General features: G+C 63.1%; 2 protein-coding genes across 3 annotated transcripts; one reads left to right on the top strand and one right to left on the bottom strand.

Moving 5' to 3' along the window:
- Window positions 1–214: 214 nt before the first annotated feature.
- Window positions 215–13275, top strand: ZDHHC9 (zinc finger DHHC-type palmitoyltransferase 9). The gene is made up of 10 exons (XM_033000126.2): window positions 215–278; window positions 630–904; window positions 8267–8427; window positions 9010–9168; window positions 10084–10221; window positions 10395–10443; window positions 10731–10833; window positions 11005–11108; window positions 11608–11776; window positions 12588–13275. The coding sequence occupies exons 2-10, from the start codon at window positions 738–740 to the stop codon at window positions 12690–12692; spliced, it is 1155 nt and encodes a 384-aa protein (XP_032856017.1). The 5' UTR covers window positions 215–278; window positions 630–737; the 3' UTR covers window positions 12693–13275.
- A 1745-nt stretch (window positions 13276–15020) lies between these two features.
- Window positions 15021–19824, bottom strand: SASH3 (SAM and SH3 domain containing 3). Of its 2 annotated transcripts, none has more exons than XM_042807264.1 (8): window positions 19552–19824; window positions 17692–17787; window positions 17301–17450; window positions 17069–17210; window positions 16830–16987; window positions 16515–16721; window positions 16108–16258; window positions 15021–15966 (listed from the first exon to the last, which is right to left on the bottom strand). In XM_042807264.1, the coding sequence occupies exons 1-8, from the start codon at window positions 19603–19605 to the stop codon at window positions 15782–15784; spliced, it is 1143 nt and encodes a 380-aa protein (XP_042663198.1). In that variant the 5' UTR covers window positions 19606–19824; the 3' UTR covers window positions 15021–15781. The 2 variants fall into 2 exon arrangements, with proteins under 2 accessions (XP_042663198.1, XP_042663197.1); XM_042807263.1 differs by having other exon boundaries at window positions 15021–15969; window positions 19552–19823.
- Window positions 19825–20183: the final 359 nt, after the last annotated feature.

Below are 20183 nucleotides of genomic sequence, written 5' to 3'. Positions count from 1 at the left end.
GCCCCGCCCCGCCCCGCCCCCGGCCACGTGCCGGGCCCCGCCCCCGAGCCCCGCCTCCCCGTTGTCCGCACCGGGGCGGGGCGGCCCGCCGCGGAGTGACGCCGTGCGCGGCCAATGGGAAGTCGGGGATCGGCGGGGGCGGGGCGGCGGGCGCGGAGAAGCCAATGGGTGTCGCGGCCGAGGGGCGTGGCGGCCCCTCCCGCGGCGCTGAGGGAACGGAGCGGCCCCGGCCCCGGCCCCGGCCCCGGCCCGCCCGGCGCTGCCCGCACCGGCGCACGGTGAGCGGCGGCGGCCCCTTCCCTTCGCTCCTTCCCCTCCCCTCCCTTCCCCTCCCCGGTCCCGGCGCGGCCGCGGGGCGGGGGCTTCCCCGTCCCGTCCCCTCCCGGTGGGGCCTGCGCGGGGCCCGCCCCGCCGCCGCACCCCCCCCTTCACCGGGCGCTCCCTGAGGGTCTCCGCGGCCGCGCCCCGCATCCCCCCCCCCCCACCTCCGGTGGGTCTCCATAGCGATCCCCCTCCCGGGGGGGGGGGGGGGGGGCGCGGGGGTTGCCATGGCGACCCCCCCCCCCCCCCACGCCCCCCTCCTCCCGGTGCCGAGCCCCGGTGCTGAGCCGCTCTCCCTCTCCCCGCAGCTCCCCCCCCCCCCCCAGCCCAGCGGGACCCCCCGATGATGCCGGGGGCGGCGGAGGAGCAGCGCCTGGACGTGTGGCGGCCGCCGCCGCCCCAGTGACGGCCCCGCCATGTCGGTGATGGTGGCGAGGAAGAAGGTGGTTCGGAAATGGGAGAAGCTGCCGGGCAGGAACACCTTCTGCTGCGACGGCCGCATCATGATGGCCCGGCAGAAGGGCATCTTCTACCTGACGCTCTTCCTCATCCTCGGCACCTGCGCCCTCTTCTTCGCCTTTGAGTGAGTCCCCCGCGGCGACCGGGCTCGCCCCGGGGAGAGGGATGGGAGCGTGGCAGAGCGGAGCCAGCCGCGGTGCAGCTCTCCCCGGCGGGATCCCCCTCTTCACCCTTAGCAGGTTGACCCTGGAGGTTTTGGGGCAGGACGGGCGCTGCTGGAGCTTTCCCCGGGCCCGAGGCTGCCTCTTCGCCCCGACCCACTGGCCTTCTGTGCGCTGGGACTCGCAGCTCCCTCGTCCCGAGCGCAGCCGGAGGGGACGGGGGTTTGGGGCGTCTCGCCCAGGGGCAGATGGGGTGCACAGGCCAGGGTGGTGGGGCCGTGCCTGCGTCCCTGCAGCCCCCCGGGTCAGCCCAGTTAGAGGGGGGTGACCCGGCTGGAGGATTACCCAAAAAAAGGAGCGAGCTCGGTGGCATTTTGCCCCGATCCAGCTGGCCCTGCAGCTGCCTGCTGGGGAGGTGGTGCAGGGTGCTGCGCTACAGCAGACCTTCCTGCCAGCTGAAGCCTTTGCTGTTCCGAGAGGATCCAGCCGCTCTTTTAGATCGGCTCGGCAGCCTAAAGAGCTGAGGCCCAAGTCTTGGGTGCTGCTGAAAGAGCAGGACCTACCCCCTCCCCGCAGCTCTCCCCTCTGAGCTGGGTTGGGGAACTGATCTGGCCTTAGACTAATCCTACAAAAAAAATCCAAGGAAAAAGGAAAAAAAGCCTGCCTAAGCACTGATGTTGTGGGGAGGGGGCAGGATTGCCCCTTTCACCTCGTCTAAGGGTGAGCTTGGATCAGCTAAACAACCATGAAACTTTCCTTCCTCTGTCTCCATCAGCATGTTTGTGTTGTTCTTAGGGAGGCGAAGGTCCCAAACCACTGTTGGGTAACACAAGAGCTCTTTAAGTCAGGAAAGCAAGCAGAAGAAACTGCTTGCTGGTTCAGCCCTGGCTATTCCTCTAGATCCATAAAGTGCTTGGCCTAGATGCTGGCCTCCTAACCATCTTCCCCAGACCAGGGAACTTGTCTCAACTTCCCCTGGCCCGGCATTCCTCTCCCTAGCTCCTCTTCTTAGCAGATTTCGCTGGAAGCTTTGGAAAGGGCTTTCTGGAACAGTCTGCCGAGGCTTGCCACATCCCAACAGCAGCGGTGAAGTGGCCGACATCGGGTCTCGGTCAGATAGGAGACTGGTTTTTCTGCTTAGTCGTCCTGTAGCTTTGGAGGCAGGTGTCGTACAACTGTAATGCGAGGTGTTGGGGTTCCCGGGTGTGGAAAGCCCAAATTATCCCTGACTCAGGCTGAATTCAGCGGTATGAAATGACACCACTCTTTGTTTTGTTGTTTTGTTTTGTTTTTTTTTTTTCCCCCACATGAAAAATGGGGCTAAGGCTTCCTGCCTCGCAGGAAGAACTGATAAGTATTACTGCTCCAGAAACACTTATTACTGCTCCAGAAACGCTTATCACGAGGGATAATTGCGTGCACTCCCTGCGGAGCCTGTCCTCAGCAGAAGAGCACAGCCACATCCCGCTCTGCCGTGTCTGCCCTCGCCGGCTGCCCGCCGCGGTTGCGCGGGGCAGAGTCCCACGGGTGACAGTCCGAGGCCGTGTCGGCAGCGCCGGCGACGTGGTGGTTAGTTTGGCCGTGGGCGCAGCGGGTACGTGACTGGAAATTCCTCGAGAAGCCCCGTCCCGTGCCCCGGGAGGCAGAGGCCTGTGGAGGGGTCGCTTGTGTCCCTGCTCGCGCCGAGACATCCGGGACGCGCCCTCTGCGTAGAGCTGCAGGGTGGCCCAGGGGAGCTTTTGCCGGGAGCAGAATTGGCTCTGGATTTTGGTGACACCGGCTGGGTGGTTTCAACTGGGGAGATGAGGCAAAGTTTGGGAAAATCCAGAGTATCCATTTGATTCTCTCAATGCATGACACCCTAATGCTTTCTGCTTGAAGGAGATGGGTTTGTTTTGAAATTGTTGGGGGATTTTTGAATTGGGGATAGGGGCGAAATGTCGCCTTCCCAACCAGAAACGTTCTACAACGTCTCTGTGTCACCCACCAAGCTGAACAGATGAGCAGCTTGGCTGCTGGAGAGCCCTGCTTACCCTCTGTGCCTCCTGCCTGCGTTGGGGCGCTTTTGCATAAGGGTCTCGGCCTTGCTATCTTTGCTGTGTTACCCATTCGCTTCAGCTTTTGGCAGATTCTTTGGCGTTTGCGTGGAAATTCGTGGGTTCCCCCTTAAAGTTTGTGCTACGGAGGAACAATTCGGGTTGTTGGGATCTGGTTTTGGAGAGAAGCAGACTGTGGTGGGTGGAGGAGTCCTTTTAGTTCTTGTACGCTCACTGCAGGGGTGCCTGTGTTGTGAATGCTTATTTCATTCAGCTGAATCACTTGCGCAGTCACACCTTGTCTAAACAAGGCTCAGGGATGCCTGGAGCCAGAAAATGTCTTGCTACTCGATCCGAACCAGTGCGGGTTTGATCCTCGCCCTCCAGGCTGCGCTGGCTCGGCTCTGGTTACAAACGCTGTCGCTGGAGAGACGGTGGTGACTGGAATCTCACGTCACGAGATAAGCCGCCGCGTTCCTCCCTGAAAGAGTCCTCCCCAGCTGTGAAATGACAGACTCTCTGTTTGGGCTGCTGCTGGTATTTTTATTTTTTTTTTTTTTCCCCCTCCAAGTAGCTCCAATGCCATCGGCTCGTCTGCTGCGTTTCCAGTTGCACAGTCTGAAGCCACCTCAGCCCCGTGCGCGGGAATTTTTATGTTTTTATCCCCTAGCCCTCAGAGCTGTGGTCTGGAATCGGGTAAGTCTCATCATCGGGGAGCGAGCAGGACCCCGAGGGCTGACTGAGCCATCAGGGCTGTACCTGGAGGTCGGGCTCCTCCCTCCCCGATAAAGCAGAGGGCCTGGAGCTGTGCTGGGGACGTGCTCTGCAGCGACCCGAGTCCTCTGCCCAAGGGCACCTCTCTCGCCACCGCCTTGGCAGAAAGCAGCTCCGGCTGCTCCAGGGCTGAGGCAGGTCCCTGCAGGGTCCAAGACCTATATTTAATTGGGTCTACTCTGTGACCGTAATGTGCCACATAAAATTCTGTTTAATATCCTCTTGGCGTTATTTCAGACACTTAATGGGTCTGTCAGCTTTTGTGATAGGGCGCTTAGTTGTCTAACTACGCTTGTGGTATTCGAGCACGAGGAGAAGCCCAGGTAAAACGCTTGTGAGATCCGTTTGGGAATTGAGATGATGGGATGTAGCGTCCTCTCTCGGGCTGCTGGGGGTTTCCCCTTTGCAGTTTGCCAGCGCGTCTGTAATGGCCCTCCCGAAGCAAGAGTTCTCCACGCAGCTCTCTCCAAAGCAGCTGCAAGAGAACTGGATTTCTTTTGTCTTCAGCTTTTCAGCATGAACGCTTGACGTCTGTAAATGTTACAGGCAAGATAGCGCAGGCAGCGCCAGGCTCCTGAGCGTGGAAGGGGGCTGCTGTTTGCTTTTCCGACAGCCAAACATGTTTATCACTTTTTTTCTTAACTATGTAGATATTAAAATTTATTTGTTTTCTGACGAGTTGAATCAATCTGTCCTGACCCTTCCTGTGACTTAATTTATTTTATTTATTTATTTTTTTTTCAAACCTCAAAGAGCCAAGATTTTGCACCCATAAAGAGGTGCTTCTGAGATGGCTTTTGCCTCTGGTTAGGTCTCTGTCAAGCATTGTCAAAACTTACGCACAGGTCGGTGGGTGCTTTTTGGTAGCTACAGTTTCTCTTGACAGAAGTATCTGGTATCCAGAGTTGGGCTCGTTTTGCTCGTGAAGGCGTGTTTCTGCGTGGAGTGGCTGTTCCCAGGTTTCTGAATTGCACGCCCTTTGTCTTGTACGTGGGCTCCCTTTCAGAAGACAGCTTCGCCCTCCCTGCAGCGTGCACGTCCTCTGTAGCACCCCCCCTTTCCCCACCTGGATCTCGGGGTGCTCTCTTGCCTGGGCGGAGGTTTGAGTGTAGCTGGAAAAGAGCAGTAACGTGGGCGTAACGTTTCTGTCTCCTGCCTGAGGTTGGTTGCGGTGTCGCTTGGGTTGGAAGCACGTGGCACGTGAAGTGGCACGTGAAGTGGGTCCCTGGCGAGCGTTTTCGGTGCCGCTGTTGACAGGCGGGGAGAGTTTCCGCAGAAAGCTCCGGTTCCGCCTGAGCGCTGCTCGGGAAAGGGCCCTGCACTTGTAGCGTTGCAGTGCGGTGGTTACCCAGGTTTTCAGAGCAACCGTTTCCACGCTTACCGCAAGTGCCTCAGCTTCTGGAAACCGTCCCAGGTCGGGGAGATGCAGGTGACTGAGAGAGCTCTGGGGAGGGTCAAACACGGGTCGAGATACCACTCCGCTTCGCCAGCGTTCAGGACAAGCACACGGTGTGGTTATGCGCTAGTTTGGGAAAGTCGAGTAGGTGATTGGCAAGTGAGAGGTAAATGAATTATAGAACAGAGCTTGCGCTGAACGCTGGAGGGACCTGGCCGAGGGATCCGCTGCCTGAGGGCCGTGGCCGAAGGCCCCTTCCATCGGGGCTGGCGTGTTTGTTCTCCCCTCCCTCCAGAGCTTTGCTTAACGTCCTGGTTACAACAGACTTTCCCAAGTGGTCGCAAAATAATCGGCCAAGCAGTCCTTGCAGGGTTGAACTAGTGGCACCTCCCAGCTGATGATTCTTGCTGCTCCCCCCCGCCCCCGCATTCTAACGATCTCTTTGTTTAAGCCTTTCTCACCCCCCCAGCCCGTTTCCCCCCCCCCCCCCCCCCATGATGATGAGTTGTGATAGTGCTGTTATTGTCTGCTTTTAGATGACAAAATGCTCAAGAACACAGATATTGCGCTGGGGGTGGAGGAGGAGCGATATCCTTACATGCCAACAGTATGTCTCTGTTGACTCTCAGCTTTCCCAAACAAAAGATCTTTAAAATGCCTGTTCCTTAGCAGTGTAAATGAATTGCTGAGCGGAATCGCGCTGTAGACTGAAGACTCCCCAGCGCCGAGTCACAACCTCACGTGGTGGCCTTACCTGTTGCTCAGCCGTGCTGGGTGGCCCTTGGCGTTCTCCACCGCGGGCGATGCCCTGGGCATTCCCTGACAGACACCCTCCTAAAAGCCAGGCTCCGTCAGCGCCGGGGGGGAGGACGGGAGCAGGCGTACAGCATTTTCTGGGGCTTTGTCCCTGCCCTCCCCGCTGCCCACCTCTGGGCAGACAGGCAGTCTGTCTGGGGTCGCTTCCCTCCCCTCCTGAATTGGGGACCTATCCTGCCCTGCCGCGCTGGGAGCTGGATGGAAGGGCTGATGCTGGCTGGGTGGTGCTGCTTCCCTTGCCGCGGCGGGGAGCAGGGTCACGCACTCCTCTCTCTCATCTCCTAAAACTGCAGGCTTCTTCCCGTTCCCGCGCCACGCTCTGCGCTGTAACATCAGTCTTGAGGCCGCTCTTGTTGTGCTCAGGGACGGCAGGAGTTGCTGCATCCCCACAGGGCAGGTTTCCTTACAGAGACGCGTAGGAAACGGTCAGCAGGGAGTGAGTCACAGCCCACGCTCGTGCCCAGGCGCAGACTGAGCGGGGACCGCACCGGCCGCCGCAGGGACTGATCCCGTTTGTTCCCGAGTGCTGCTGTGCAAAGCTTTCAGGTCTGTGCCTGGGAGAGTACACCCGGCACGGATCATGTGCTTGCAGGTAATAAATCTCTTTGCTGACAGTACACTGAGGAAATTTATAAGGTGTCAGTGTGTATCTGAGGCTGGAAGCTCTGGCGCAGTTTCGGCTCAGCTTTAACACGGTTCATGAATCCATATTTTAAGCCCATAATATGTTCATGTTGTTACAACAGTTATAAAAGCTGTCATGTCAACTGGACAAGGGTCAAGCTGCAGCCCTCTGAGGCAGACTGTGTCCAGCTTTCAGAAGAATAAACCCATATTCCTCCCCGAAATGGTGTCTGTCCAAGGTTCCTCTTTAATCGCTGACTGACTCGCAGCTCTCTCTCTAGACTTTGCCCTTGCAAAGGGAAAGCAGTTGTCTTAGGCTGCCTAAAGGCGGTAGGCTCAGCCCTCGGGCCGCTCAGCCTGGCTCTTCAGGTGTAGGCAGGACTCTGCTAGAAACTTGATGGCGTTCAGAGAAGCTATGGGTGGGAAGGGTATGTAGAATGAAAGAGTTAGTGCTATGGAAGTCATAGAAATCACCTTGCTTAGGATGATGGATCCACTGGGGAGGGTAATCCCGTGCCTTTCACCGCAGCAGCCTTGTGCTTTCTTGGAGAGCAGCTGGAGAGGAGCCTGGGCTGGACGCACCGCTGTGGAGTCAGGGCTCACGGGGACGCCTGGGTGCCCGGCTGCCTCGGGAGGCACCTGGGGAAGCAAGGCCTGCAAGGAGAGGTGACATTTTGCACAAGCGTTGGGACTTGGGTGGGGTTTCCCTTAAACCTTAGGAAAGCTCCACAGGATCTTCTCCCTGACATAAATGGGGTTTTCTGAAGGAATCGGGGTAAAAATATGTTTTCTTTCAGCCCAGTACGGCTCTAAACCGTGACTTGCGTACAGGCTTTCTGCACGGCCTGAGCTGCAGTGCCCATGGACACGTGTTTGCGGGTGTCCAGAAGTGACACAGGCCACAGTGACATTAATCTCCTTGCTCCTTTTGCACTGCCTTGATCAGCGGGATTAGCAAAATAATTCCGCCTTGGACCTTTCTGTATTTATAAAGCAAACAAACCTTATGCCCTGTTTGCCCCCTCAAGCTGGGGTTGTCTTGGGCCAGGGGCCTTTCTACTTTATTTGGAGCTTTTGAGTCCCTTGCCTCAGAAAAGTCAAAGGAAGCCAGATGTCTCGTTGCACAGGAGTGCTGCACCCTGCGTGAATCCGCTCCGGAGAAGCGCAGGATGCAGTTAATCCCTGGAAAGGAATTTTTGTGCTCCTGGAAGCTGCTGCCTCCTTAGGGGACAGCCAGAGATTCCCACTCTGCTTCCAAACCTTCCGGCTCTCCCCAGTGGCAGCTCTCGGAGCAGGCCTTGGGTGCTTCTCCTCCAGGTAGGGTCCGTCCCTTGGCGGCTGGCTGCAGCCCGGGGCCTGTAGCCAAGACCCCTCCAGCTGGCAGGTCGCCTTTCTGGCATCGCCTGGCACTGAGCAAAACAGGAGCTGGAAGCAAAACAAAACGCTGGAAAATATTCTGCGCCTGGCTGGTTAAAAACGTGGTGGTGCTTTGATGGTGGGTGGTCGTTAGAGCTGCCCAGGCTCGGGGGGGAGGGATCCAAAGGAGGTGCTGAACAGCTTCTCCTCCCCGGCTGTAACCAGAAAAAGCCTGGGCTGGGGTGCCTGGCCGGGCTGGCAGGCCCTGGCTGGGGCAGACCTCGCGGTGGTCTGAGTCGTGGGCTCTTGCCGCCCCTCTGCAGGTGCCGGTACCTGGCGGTCCAGCTGTCCCCCGCCATCCCCGTGTTTGCAGCGGTTCTCTTCCTGTTCGCCATGGCTACGCTCCTGCGGACGAGCTTCAGTGACCCCGGGGTGATCCCGAGAGCCCTGCCTGACGAGGCAGCCTTCATCGAGATGGAGATCGGTGAGTGCGGGGCCAGCCGAGCTGCTGGCAGCTGGAAAAGCCTCGGTGTTTCTGGCCTATCTGCAGGCTACGCTCTCTGCAGAGCCTTTCTTCCCGGCTGGCCCTCCCAAAGTCAGGATTGCCCCAGATGGGGCATCTTCCCACCCGCTGGCTAACTCTGCTTGGCTGAGTCTCAAAAAGATGGTGTGGTGTACCTACTTCCCTTTCTGGGAGCCTTTCCACGCTCTGTTTTCTCTCTCGTAGCTGTGTATGTGCAAACTCTGCTTGCTCTTGGGAAGGGGTGCAGGAAACTTGGTGTGGGCGCCTTGATCCTTTAGGTAGAGAGGAAGTGTGAATGTGGGTGATGCCCCCCCCCCCCTCCACCCCAGCCCCTCTCAGCGTGCCCGGGAAAGCTCTGGCATCCCTTTTCCTGCCTCCAAGCTGCCAGGTTGGCTCTGGCCCGCACGAGCAGAGCTGCAGCCGCTGGCTCCAGAGCCAGCAGGCTCCGATCCCGCTGGTAGGAAAGGCAGGGAGGCGAGCTGCCGTTCGAGGCCCGTCGCGTTGTAGCAGCAGGTCTGATCTCTGCTTGGTTCTCCCTCTCAGAGGCCACCAACGGGACCGTGCCGCAGGGTCAGCGCCCGCCCCCGCGGATTAAAAACTTCCAGATCAACAACCAGATAGTGAAGCTGAAGTACTGCTACACATGTAAGATCTTCCGTCCGCCCCGTGCCTCTCACTGCAGCATCTGCGACAACTGTGTGGGTGAGTAGGAGAGCTCGTGCCTGCTCCTGCACCCGGGCTCAGGTGAGAGCCTTCGGAAGAGAACGGGTGAAGATCCGCGCCCGGCCTTGCGCCGAATCGGGTCTCACACTGCGCCTGCCCAGCAAGTCCAGAATGGTGGCGTGTGAGCAGACGGGGACAGTCTGCCTCGTCTTACACTCACGGAGCTTGAGCTTTGCTCAGGACCTGAAGCCAGGTGGTTCATCGTTGCCAGTACTTCTTTCGCAATAACTAGCCTAACGTCAATCTAACCGGTCCATGTAAATGTGCGGTCCATTTTTGAGTTTCACTGAACTGCTGGGCTGGAGGGTTCCGGTGGAGAGCTGTGTCTCGCGTGAAAGCAGCTCCTTGTATCAGCACAGAGGTTCTGCTGTCGTGCTGAGCACCCCTGTTTTTCGTTCCCCTTGCTGCACAGCAGATGCTCCCTCAGCCCTTTTCGTATCACAACTGGCTCGTGTTTGTCATCCCTTCTCAAGGAAGAAATCCCATTCTTTTGGATCCCTTTCCTCCTCTGCGGGTTCCCAGCCCTTTGAGTGTTTATGCTGTTCCTTGAGCCCTTTAATTATTCTAGTAGGAGTGAAGTGGCCCATGGGTTAGATAAGAGCTTCTGAGTCCCCAGACCTTCATCTAACCCGTGTGCTGCTTTAGCACCTCAGGTCTCCGGGAGAGAAGACATGCACGGGGCCAAGCTCTTAACCTCTGTGCTGCATAAACGACTCCTTCGTAAAATGGTTTAGCGCTTTCCTCCTGGGCCTCCCCTTCTGGAAGGGGGCCCTGAGTTAGCAGGGGGTTGGACTTGATGGCCCAAGGGAGTCCTTGTCAGCCTTTTTGAGTTCGGGGCGCAGGAGTGTCTGGGAGCAGGCAGAGCAGCGCTGATCTCCGTCTTCGCTTTCACAGAGCGCTTCGACCATCACTGCCCCTGGGTGGGCAACTGCGTGGGGAAGAGGAACTACCGCTATTTCTACCTCTTCATCCTCTCGCTCTCACTCCTCACCATCTACATCTTCACCTTCAACATAGTCTACGTAGCATTGAGTGAGTCTGGCTGCGGAGAGGTGGGTGGCTGGGCTGGCTGAGGGAGGTGGGGGATACGGGGGGTGGTGTGAACCCAGAAGTGATGGCGTGGGAAAGGGAACTGGACTCAGTGTGATGTTCCAGAGGGGAAAAAAAAAAAAAAAAAAAAAAATATCCTCTTTTTGCATTGCCAGAATCTCTGAAGATTGGATTTCTGAACACGTTGAAGGAAACCCCAGGGACATATCCTTCCACAGTGCAGAGGGTTTGGCTTCTCCAAAGCTGGGGGTTAGTGTGAGCTGCAGTATGGAGGGACTGGAGGCTTGATGCTCAGGCTTCCCTAAGGAGTCTTTCGGGGCGTTTTCCCCCGTGATTACAAGGCGAGGAGCAATTTTGTGGCTTCTGAGAAGAGGGTAAAACAGAAAATTGTGTCTAGGAGAAGGAGAGAAGTTAGAGCAGTGTGCCTGGGGTAGTGGCACAGCCGGGCTGGGACTGTTCCCAGGCTGTTCCCGGTCCTTAACTGTCCTCACTGTACTGGAGGTGCTCATCTGTTTCTTCACCCTGTGGTCGGTGGTGGGGTTAACCGGGTTCCACACCTTCCTGGTGGCACTGAATCAGACAACCAACGAAGACGTAAGTAAAGCCTTTCTGTTCCTCTGGGCCCCCGCCGTTTCTCCTCTCCTCCTCCTGTGTGCCTGGGCCGCGTCCACCTCGCCGGCACGCCCTGCGGCTGAGGCAGGGCTCCGTGGGCCGGGGGCGGCTGTCGGCGGAGCAGACCTGAGCTTCTGCCCTTGGCTCTTGCAGATTAAGGGGTCCTGGACTGGGAAGAACCGCGTGCAGAATCCCTACAGCCACGGCAACATAGTGAAGAACTGCTGTGAGGTGCTCTGCGGGCCTCTGCCCCCCAGGTAAGCTCTCGAGGGGCAGCCCTCGCCGTCCGTGCCCCCGGAGCCCGGCGCGGGACGCGGAGGAGCTCTCCCTGCTGCTGCTCTTCTGCCGGCGCTGCGTGTGCCGAGGGCTTCTGGAGGTCACACCTGGGACGCGGCTGGGTGCCCTGGGGAGGAAGGTCTTGTGTTGCCTTCCGTGCCTGCCTCCCGCAGCGCAGGCGTGTGCCGCCGCAGGGGTGGAGGAGCGGCTCCCCGTCCCCGGGGCGGCGGATGGAGCGGAGGGCGCTCTTCCCAGGGTTGCTCCTTTCGGTGGGCCCCCCACCCTCTGAACTGGGCCGCTCTTGGTTTTCACAGGAGGAACAGAGGCGCTGGAAACTTAAGTGTGGGCTGTGCGCAGCCCGTTTTGGAGAGGAACCCCTTTCCCCTGACGTTTGTCTTCCACCAGCGCTTTTCCTGCCAGGAAAAGAAGCCGGCTTCGGGGGAGGCGCGCGTCTCTGACGGTGTGATTCTGTTCTCGCAGCGTCTTGGACAGACGGGGCATCTTGCAGCAAGAGGAGAGCACAGCTCAGGAGGAGTCGTGCCCCCGGGGGCCCAGCGCTCAGGACCCCCCCGCTGCTCAGGGCCCCGGCGGGCAGGCAGAGGAGAGCGGCGCGCAGCAGGAGGACGGCAGCACTCCTCACCTGAGTGCCGTGAGTGCTTCCCTCTGCGCGGGGGGTGAGCGGGCTGCGCCTGCCCAGAGCTCTTGGTGCTTTGGGCCAGCAGAGAGAAGAGCAGATAGTGTGACTTAGCGGGAGCAAAGCCACACGCGGGGCCTGGCTGAGAGGCTGCCGAGGAAAAGCCTGTTGGGCTCAGGCCCCGGGAACCAGCGTCTCTCTGGAGCTGGCTGGGAGGGCGCTGGGCTCCTCTGGCTCCTAGGTCAACCTCAAAGGAAATCACAGCTGGCTGCGATTTTGGAGGTGTCAGTTCTGCCGTGAGGGCACCCGGGGGGGGGCTAGGAGGGGTTGAGGAGGCGTGGGAGATGGCAGGCGGCGTGTTTTGGCACAAGCTGAGGGGTCGTCCCAGAAGGGCCCTTGCAGGTGGTGGGATCTCCATCCTTGGAGAAAGCCGTTGCCCCAGCGAGCAGCCTGCTCTGTCTTTGAAATTTGCCCCGCTTCTTAAGGACGTGGTTGGACAGGAGACCTCCAGGGTGCCCTTCCCGCTTCAGTTATTCTGCGAACACGGTGGGAAACGGCCGGCCCTACTCCTGCTTGGGCATGAGCTGCTGTTTCTCTGGTGGAAACAGCCCAGACCACTTCTGCTGGAGCGGTCCGGTGTTCCAGATCTTCGCGAGGCTGCTGTTTGGCCTGTTTGGTGGCCCCTGGTTTCTCCTTCCCCCAGGCACAGCTGAGCCCTCTCCCTGGCGCAGCTGGAGTCAGGAGCAGGGCAGCGAGGCCAAGCGTCCGTGTGCTCAGGCAGAGGCTCTGTTTTGGGGTGTAAGTCACTGCTGTCTTCTCTCTCCAGGTCCCTGCGCCATCCCTGAGCGATGCTGAGATGCCAGAGGAGAAGCAGCTGACGTCTGGGGAGCTCCCAGTCCCGCCCCTGGACGCTGGGCAAGCAGAGCACTAGCATCTGCTTGAAAGGGAGAACTTTCTTGTTTTGTCTAATCGAAGCTGGAAGTGATAGAGGAGAGGAGGAGATGGGCTGGATGGCAGGCAAACGATTCCTCATGGCCATTTTGCTTTAGTCATTATTCACCTCGACGCGCAGGCGGTGCGGGCAGGCGCTGGCCTTGCCTGGTGCCAGAGGAGAAGGAGCGCGAGCGGCCCGCCTTGTCCCCGAGGGGCACCCCCACCGCTGCGGCCGGTCTGCCTGCGGGCCGAGGCAGGACCTCTCGCTCTGCAGGTTGTCCCGGATGCCGGCCCTCCCTCCGGCCCCGGCTCTCGGACAGACGACTCGTGGTCCAGCAGCTCAGAAGCGGCGTTAGGGCCGGCCTGCTCCCTACCGCCGAGGAATCCTGGTGGGAAGGGGAAAGCAATTTATGGCAGTAGCGTCCTCTCTCCCCTCCTCCCTCCTTCCTCTAATCCGTGGCATTGTTTTATTGGTTAACGTGGCAGGCGTTGGCAGGAGACATTTTGGTGCCAAAAGGGCCAAAACAACCGGGAAGGTGTTCTGCTGGCAACGGTTTTTAAAAAGTAGCTTCCTTCCCGTGCTCCTTCTCTTCGTGTGACTTAGCCGGCGCGAGAGCGGCCGTGGCGGGGCCCCCCCTCCCCGTCCTGCCCCGGGGCGCGGGGGGAAGGAGGGGGACAGCCCCCACCTTCCTGCCGCTCGTGTGTGTCCCCCCTCCTCCGCGCCAGCCGCGGGGCGGTTGTGCAAGGGGTGTATCGAGCCACAGGGGAGGGTCTGCCTGTGCCGCTGGCCCCCGAGCTGGCGCCGGGGCTGCGCTTGCTCCCGAGCACAGGCGGTGCCCTCCCGGTGCCGGCACGCCGCTCTGCAGGGCCTCAGCCCCGAGTCTGTGTCGTGTCGTGCATGCGTCCGTGCGTGCAGTGTGTGCGTGGGTCCCCTGCCACCGCCTTGCCCCGCGTTTCTCAGCCATCCTCCGCTGGCTTTTCAGAGCCTGGAATCTTCCCGGGGCTGGCTGCGCGGTGTCGGCCGGCGGCGCCTCCGCGGCAGAGGAGGGAGGAGAGCCCAGGGCCGGGCGGTGGGAGACCCCTGCGCCGGGGCAGCTCCCCACCCTGCGCCTGGCAGCCGGGCTGGGAACACCCCCGTGTCTGTGGGGTCCCTGCGGGGGGTGTGGGGGGTGTGTGGAAGGCCCTTTTGTGCCCCGGCAGCTCTCCGTCCCCTGCCACGAGCGCCGGCTGCCTCCGTGCCGCCCCACAGGCGAGTGGGTGGCAGGCCGAGGGTGTCCCGCTCGCCTCTCCCGCTGCCAGCGTGAAGCTGCTGCTCCTCCTTCCCTGGCTGCGTTCGCCATCCCGCTTCCCACGGGAGCGGGGGGCCCTGTGTGTCCCCCCCCCCCCCCCCCCAAGGAGCCCGATGCGTGCCTCCCACCTCGCTCCCCTTCCCCGGTAGGAACGCGGCGCTGCCCCCTCTCCCGTGGTGCCGGGGGCTCCGGCAGCGGGCTCCCACTTGCCCCGGGCTCCATCGCTGGTAAACACCAGCGGGGCGTCCCAGTGCCGCCCAGTCCCCACCGCTGCCACCCTGCAGCCAGCCCTGGCCTGTGCCCCCCCCTCCCCTCCAGGGCAGGGCGGGGGTCCCGGGAGCAGCCCTGGGCTCCTGGCCCCGCACACACCCCACCGGCGGTGGGAGCTGCCCCTCCTCTCCCACCCACCCCAACACGCTACTGACCAAATCTCAAACTCGTTGTGAAAAAGTGTATTTTTTTTTGTTTTTTTTGGGTTTTTTTTTTTTTTTTGTTTTTTTTTTTTTGTTTTTACTGATCTATTTTCTAATGCGGTGTGTCGAGTGCTGCCTGCTGGGGCTGTCACGGATGCTGCCTGCACCTGTGGTTCCTGTCTGCTCTGTTCAGGTTCTCCGTCAAGGAAGTGGGGGTAGGGCGAGGGTTGGGGTTTCTTTATTTTTTTTTTTCTTTTTTTTTTTCTTTTTTTTTTAATTTTAAAACAATGAAGGAAACTTAACTGGTTTGAAAAATGGCTGAGCTGTGGCCTCTGCCTCTCTCTGTGCCTCCCTAAGCCAGCTGCCTCGTTCCCCTTCCCTGTGGCTTCCCAGCCCCTGCAGCTCACGTTTCCAGGGTGTCTTAGCTCCGTTGTCTTTTTTGCGTCCTGCTGTCCCCCCACGGCAGGTAAGGGGGGGGGGGGTCTCAGTGCACAGATGCTGTAGCCCGGGGCTGAGCAGTGACAGATCCCGGTGGGTGCAGCTGTGGAACATCCTGGGACGCTTTGGGTCCCTTCCCCAGCTCCCTCCCCGAGCCGTCCCGGCAGGTAGGAAGCAGGCCGGAGCGACAGGGTCTTGCGGGATTTTATTGGGATGGAGCACAAAGGAACAACCTGGGTGCCCGAAGGCCGGGCTGGGCACCCCCGCCCGGGGACCAGCCGCTTTTATTTGCTCCCCGATGGGAGCTGCAGCCCCCCTGCCCCTTCCCGGGGTGGGGGGTGGCCGGTGCTTTGGGGGGGGGGATGTGGTGGTCTGGGACTGTCCCGCCGAGCCCGTCTGCCTGCGGGGTGGTTGCTCCGTCTCCCTCTCGTAGCCCCCCCCACCCCAGAGCGGGCTCGGTGGCAAGCTGCGGGCAGCCCTGGGGGGCCGAGGGAGGGGGGGGGGGGGGGGGCTGGCGGTGCCCTTGCTGGGCGCCCAAACTTGCCAGCAAACCTTTCCCCAGGCTGTGCGAGGAAGATGCGGGGGGGAAGGCCGGGCGGGCGTCCTCGCTGCGGGGGGAGGAGCTGGGCTCGGGGCGTGGGGGGGGGACACACACACACACACCTCTCCGTGCTCAGCGCTGGGTTTGCTCCGTCCCTGCCCGCCGCGGGCCCCCCCTGTCCTTGCAGGCTCCCGGGGCGCTGAGCCCGGCGGGGCGAGGGCTCCGGGAGCAGCTCCGAAAGCTGTCGGCGAAAGTGGGCCAAACCCAGGAGAGGCGATCCGGTGCCCGCGGTGCCCCCGGGGTGGTGGTGGCGGTGGGGGGACGACGGGGACGGGGACGTCCCCTCCGGGCCGGAGCGGCAAAGCGGCTGCGGGGCCGCGCCCGCGGCGGGGCAGGCAGAGCGAGCTCAGGAGGACTCTGCCACCGAGACAGCCCGCGGCTGCCCCTCGGGACCCCCCGGCTCGGCCTCGTCCCGGCTGCCGTCCAGGGCCTCCGACCCCTCGAAGCAGCCCGAGTCCCGGGGAATGTCCCCCTTGGGCTCCGAGGGCGAAGGCTGCGCTCCGGCGCTGTCGCCTTCCTCCGGCTCGCTCGCTGCTGGGAGAGACGGGACGGGACCTTGAGCGGGCAGCGAGGCGGCTGGCGGGGGCTGCCCCGGCGCGGGGGGGGGGGGGGGGGGCCGTGGGGTGGCACAGGGGGGGGCTCCCCCACCCCCCCCCCCCTCGCCCCTCTTACTGTCGTAATCCAGGAGGAGCTCGGCGGCCGTCAGCAGCTTGGCGCGGTGCTGGGGGTCCGTGATGTTCAGCTCGCTGAGGTGGGTCTCCCGCAGCTCCTTGAAGTCCTCCAGGGTCTGGTAGCCGTTCAGCAGCAGGGTGGAGGTGTGCTCCTGGGGCCGGGGGGGGGGGGGGGGGGGGGGGGGTCAGCGGGGCGTGCCGGGGCTCCCCACCTCACCCTCGGTGCTAGCCACGTGGCTACCACCCCGGTGCAGGTCTGCGGCGCTCTGTGCCCCCCCCCCCCCCCCAGCAATGAGGTGGGGGGCACCCGCCGGGATAACAAAGGGAGGGCGGTCCTGCTGCTGGCACCCTGGGCTGGTGCTGGGTGTCCCGTGTCCCCCCCCCCCCCCCCCAGCTCCAGTCCCTCACCTGCAGGTTGATGCGCTCCAGCAGCTCGTGGAGGGTCTTGGGCTTGAGCCGCTTGCTCTTGCCGGGCCCCCGGCTCTTGCGGGGGGGGGCCGTCTCCTCGGGGATGACGTCCACGTAGATGAACTTGAAGGAGCCCACCCTGTTGTTGAGCAGCCCGGTCCAGGTGCCCATGGGCGGCTGCTCGATGATGCCGATGATGTCCCCTTTCTGGGCCACGGGAGATGGGGGGTGGAGGCGGCTGGGTGAACTGGGAAGGTGGGGGGGGGGGGGTTCCCCCCAGCCCCCTCCTCCCCAGGGCCCGCGCCGGCGGCTCACCCGCAGCTTCAGCGAGTCCTTGTCGTAAGGGCTGGGGGTGAAGTCGGTGTGGACGCGAGCCCGGCCGCAGAAGGGGCCGGCGTAGGCTGGGCCGCTCTCCTCCAGCCGCACGCTGTCCCAGTTGCTGCCCCCGAGGCCGGGACTGGAAACTTCACTGCCTGGGGTGGGGAGGGTGGTCAGGATGTGCCCGGCCGGGGGGGGGGGGCGAGGGGCCGGCATCCCGCCACGGCCAGGCTCACCGCTGGACGGCTGGCGGCTGAGCGGTGGGTGCCCCTCTTCCTCCATCTCCAGGTAAGACAGCGGCACCTTTTCCCGGCTCGGCTCCTCCGTGCTGCCGGCTGGGGACAGGGGGCACGGGGACCCCTCCTCCTCCACGTCTCCCTGCCGGGAGGAGCGGGATCAGGACGAGGGAGGGGGAGCTGCCCCCCCCCGCCTGCCCGGGCTCCCCCCCCCCCCTGCCCCCCAGCTCACCTTCCCCTCGGCTAGCGCCTTCACGGCCATCCTGCCCATCTTGCGGTTCATGGTGCGGGAGATGACGGCCCTCCACCTCTTGCTCAGCTTCATCCCACTGCTCCGCGCGGCCTCGTCGGGGCCGGCGCTGCTGGACTCATCCTCGGGGATCTGGCAGAGGGATCGGGGGGGGGGTGTGGGTGTGAAGGCAGAGCACCCTGCCCCACCGGCCCCCGCCAAACCTCAGCTGGATCGCAGGGGGCTGCAAGACCCCCATGGGGAGTGAGACCCCAAATCCTGCCGGTGCTGGAACCCCTGGGGCCACCAGAAGGACCAGGAGTTTGGGGCAAGGGGCTCTGCAAAGGGCTGTGCCGGGTGGGAAGGTGGTCCCTGGGGGGGGCCGGGTGCTCACGTTCTCCTCCAGGTTGAACTCCTTCTCGCTCGGCACCGGGGAGCTGACTTTGGACTTGGCGAAGTCCTTGAAGCTGCTGGAGCGCTGGAGGGAGAGCTGGGGGAGACGGGAAGGTGTGAGGGCTTCTCCCCGCGCCCCCCGCCCCAGCTCCCCGCCTCTCCGTTGGCAGCCGGGCCCCTTGGGCAGCCCCCCCAGCCCGGAGAGCACCCTCCCTGCCAGCATCGCCAGCAAGCTCCGGCCCATCCTTGTGCTGAAGCCACCGAAGAGACTTTGGGGTCTCAGTGCTGGTGCAACCCTGCACCACTGCCTCTTCCACTCTTCCCCGGCTCTCCTTCCCTCCTCTCCATCTCCTCGGGAGCCTGGGAAGGGTTTCCCCACTCCGGGAGCCCCAGGTCTCCCCCACTGCTGGGTGCCCGGCACCAGCGCTGCCCTGGGACCCGGCTGGCGTGGCGGGGCTGGGCGAGCTCGGCTCCCGGCCCCCAGCGCGCACCCCGCCGCCCCGTCTCGCCTCGACCGCAAACGCAGCAATTTCCTTTCTCAAGTCGCCCTGCCCGCCCCGGGCTCCTGCTTGCACCGGAGGCAGCCGGGGCCCTTCCCAGGCACGGCCCCGTGCCTTCCCCTCCTCCTTCTCCTTTTTACCAACCCGACTGAGCATCCCTTATTACTTCTTTTTGCTATTTTCTTACAGAGGGCTGGCTCGGATGAGGGAGACCTGGCTCCGTCCCCGCTTTGGCTTCGCTTAGCAGGACCCGCTCGGCTGGTGCAGCCGTGCAGGGGAGATGCTGGTGCTTTGCCCGGTTCCCACCGCAGCACCCCTGAACCCACCAGCTCTGGGCAGATTGAGCCCCCCACCCCCTTGGTTTCCCCCTGCACTCATCAGATGAAACAACTTCGTGCCCTCTTTCCCCTGCAGCCGGGAAAGCTGCGGCCTTGGCCGTTATCCTGCGGCTGGAGGAGCCGGGGGTGCAAGAGCAGCTGTGGAAAGCCCAGCTGTGGGGGGCTGTGGAACCCCCTCTCGGGGAGCGTGGCAGCGAGAGGGAAGTGAGAGCAGCAGCTGGGCAAGGGCAGGGGATGCCCGCAGGGGCCTGCCGGGCTCGCTGGGCCACCCCTGGCACGGGGAGCCGGGGGGATTCACACAGATTCCCCCCCCGGAGCTGCCCAGCACGGAGGAGCCGTCGTGGCGTGGGGGTCTGCCGGGACGGCAGCCCACCGTGGGCAGCAGCGGGGCCCCGGGTCCGTCCCCCTGCTCTCCTGGGTGTCTCGCCGTTGCCGGAGCCATCGCGCCGGGGCCCGGCGAGCGCCGAGCCGAGACCCTGCGGTAGCGGCGTGGCACCGGGGGCTCTCGAGAGGCCGCGGGTGCCGGTGGCCGGTGCTCGGTGGGGAGCTGCCGGGGCGGGGGAGCGGCCGACGCACGTGGCGGAGCTGCAGCTTCGCGCCGCCTCGACCGCAGACACCTCGGTGCTCAGGGCCGGGAGCTGCGCGCCCAGCGCCCCGGCCGGCCCCTCGCCCCAGCAGGAAGCGGCGGGCGGGCTGGCGGGCGCCCACGCCGCGGGGAGCCCACGGTGGGTGGGTGGTGCTGATGGGGGTGGGGTGTGCCGCTGCCCCCCGCTCTCCCAGCAGAGCCCCGCGGGTCCCACCGGCTGACCCCCGGGGGTCTGTGCATGCCATCCGCCCACCCCGCCGGGGTGGGAGCAGGGCGCGGGACGAGGCCGGGACCACGCGCCGGCGCGGCCACGGTGACCGGGGCTGAGCGCAGGCGGTGCTGCCCCCCCCGGTGCTCTGCCCCAGCCCCCCAACACCAGTGCTTCCCGCTCAGCATCCCCCGGGCTCGGCGTGCAGGGACCCCCACAGGCGTCTCACCTTCTTGTGTCCCGGCTCCTTCTCGCCGGCGTTGGAGGGCTTGCGGCGCAGCATGGTGCCGGGGCCCGTCGGCGAGGGCGCAGCGCTCGGGCAGCGCCTGGCAGGGCACGGCACGTACCGAAGCACCGGCACCGGGGCCGGGGAGCGCACAGGAAGCCGGCGGTCACATGAGAGGTTCTTGCAGCGGCGCGGAGGAAGGAAACCCTCCACGAAGCTGCTGCCCTGCCCCGGGGCCCCCGGGGATGGGGGGGTGCTGCGTGCGCCCCGTCACCCCCCACTGGCGACGCTGCTGGGTGCCGCGCGTCCCCGCGCCACGCACAACACAGAGCTCCACAACCCACCCCCCCTTTGCCCGTGTGCCCGCTCCATGCCAGCACGTGATGGCCAAACCCCTTGGTGCGGGATGTCCCCCCCGTGCCCCCTGCACTCCCAGACCCTCCTGGATGGGCACGGTGGGATGTGGGCCCAGCAGCGGGGGTGGCCCCGCTCGGGCACCCTCTGGCTCCCATCCTCCCCATCTCTCCTCCCACGAAATAAAATCTGCCCTTAATCTGCCTCCTTGCTGCCGCCCGCGCTGACTTGGCCCCCCCCGGAGCAGGGCAGAGAGCAAGGGCTGGGTGACACGTGTGGGG

Source organism: Tyto alba, unplaced genomic scaffold, assembly GCF_018691265.1.
Source record: "Tyto alba isolate M040663 unplaced genomic scaffold, T.alba_DEE_v4.0 Super-Scaffold_5, whole genome shotgun sequence".
NCBI classification, from domain to species: Eukaryota; Metazoa; Chordata; class Aves; order Strigiformes; family Tytonidae; genus Tyto; species Tyto alba.
This window is presented reverse-complemented; position numbering and strand designations above follow the sequence as displayed.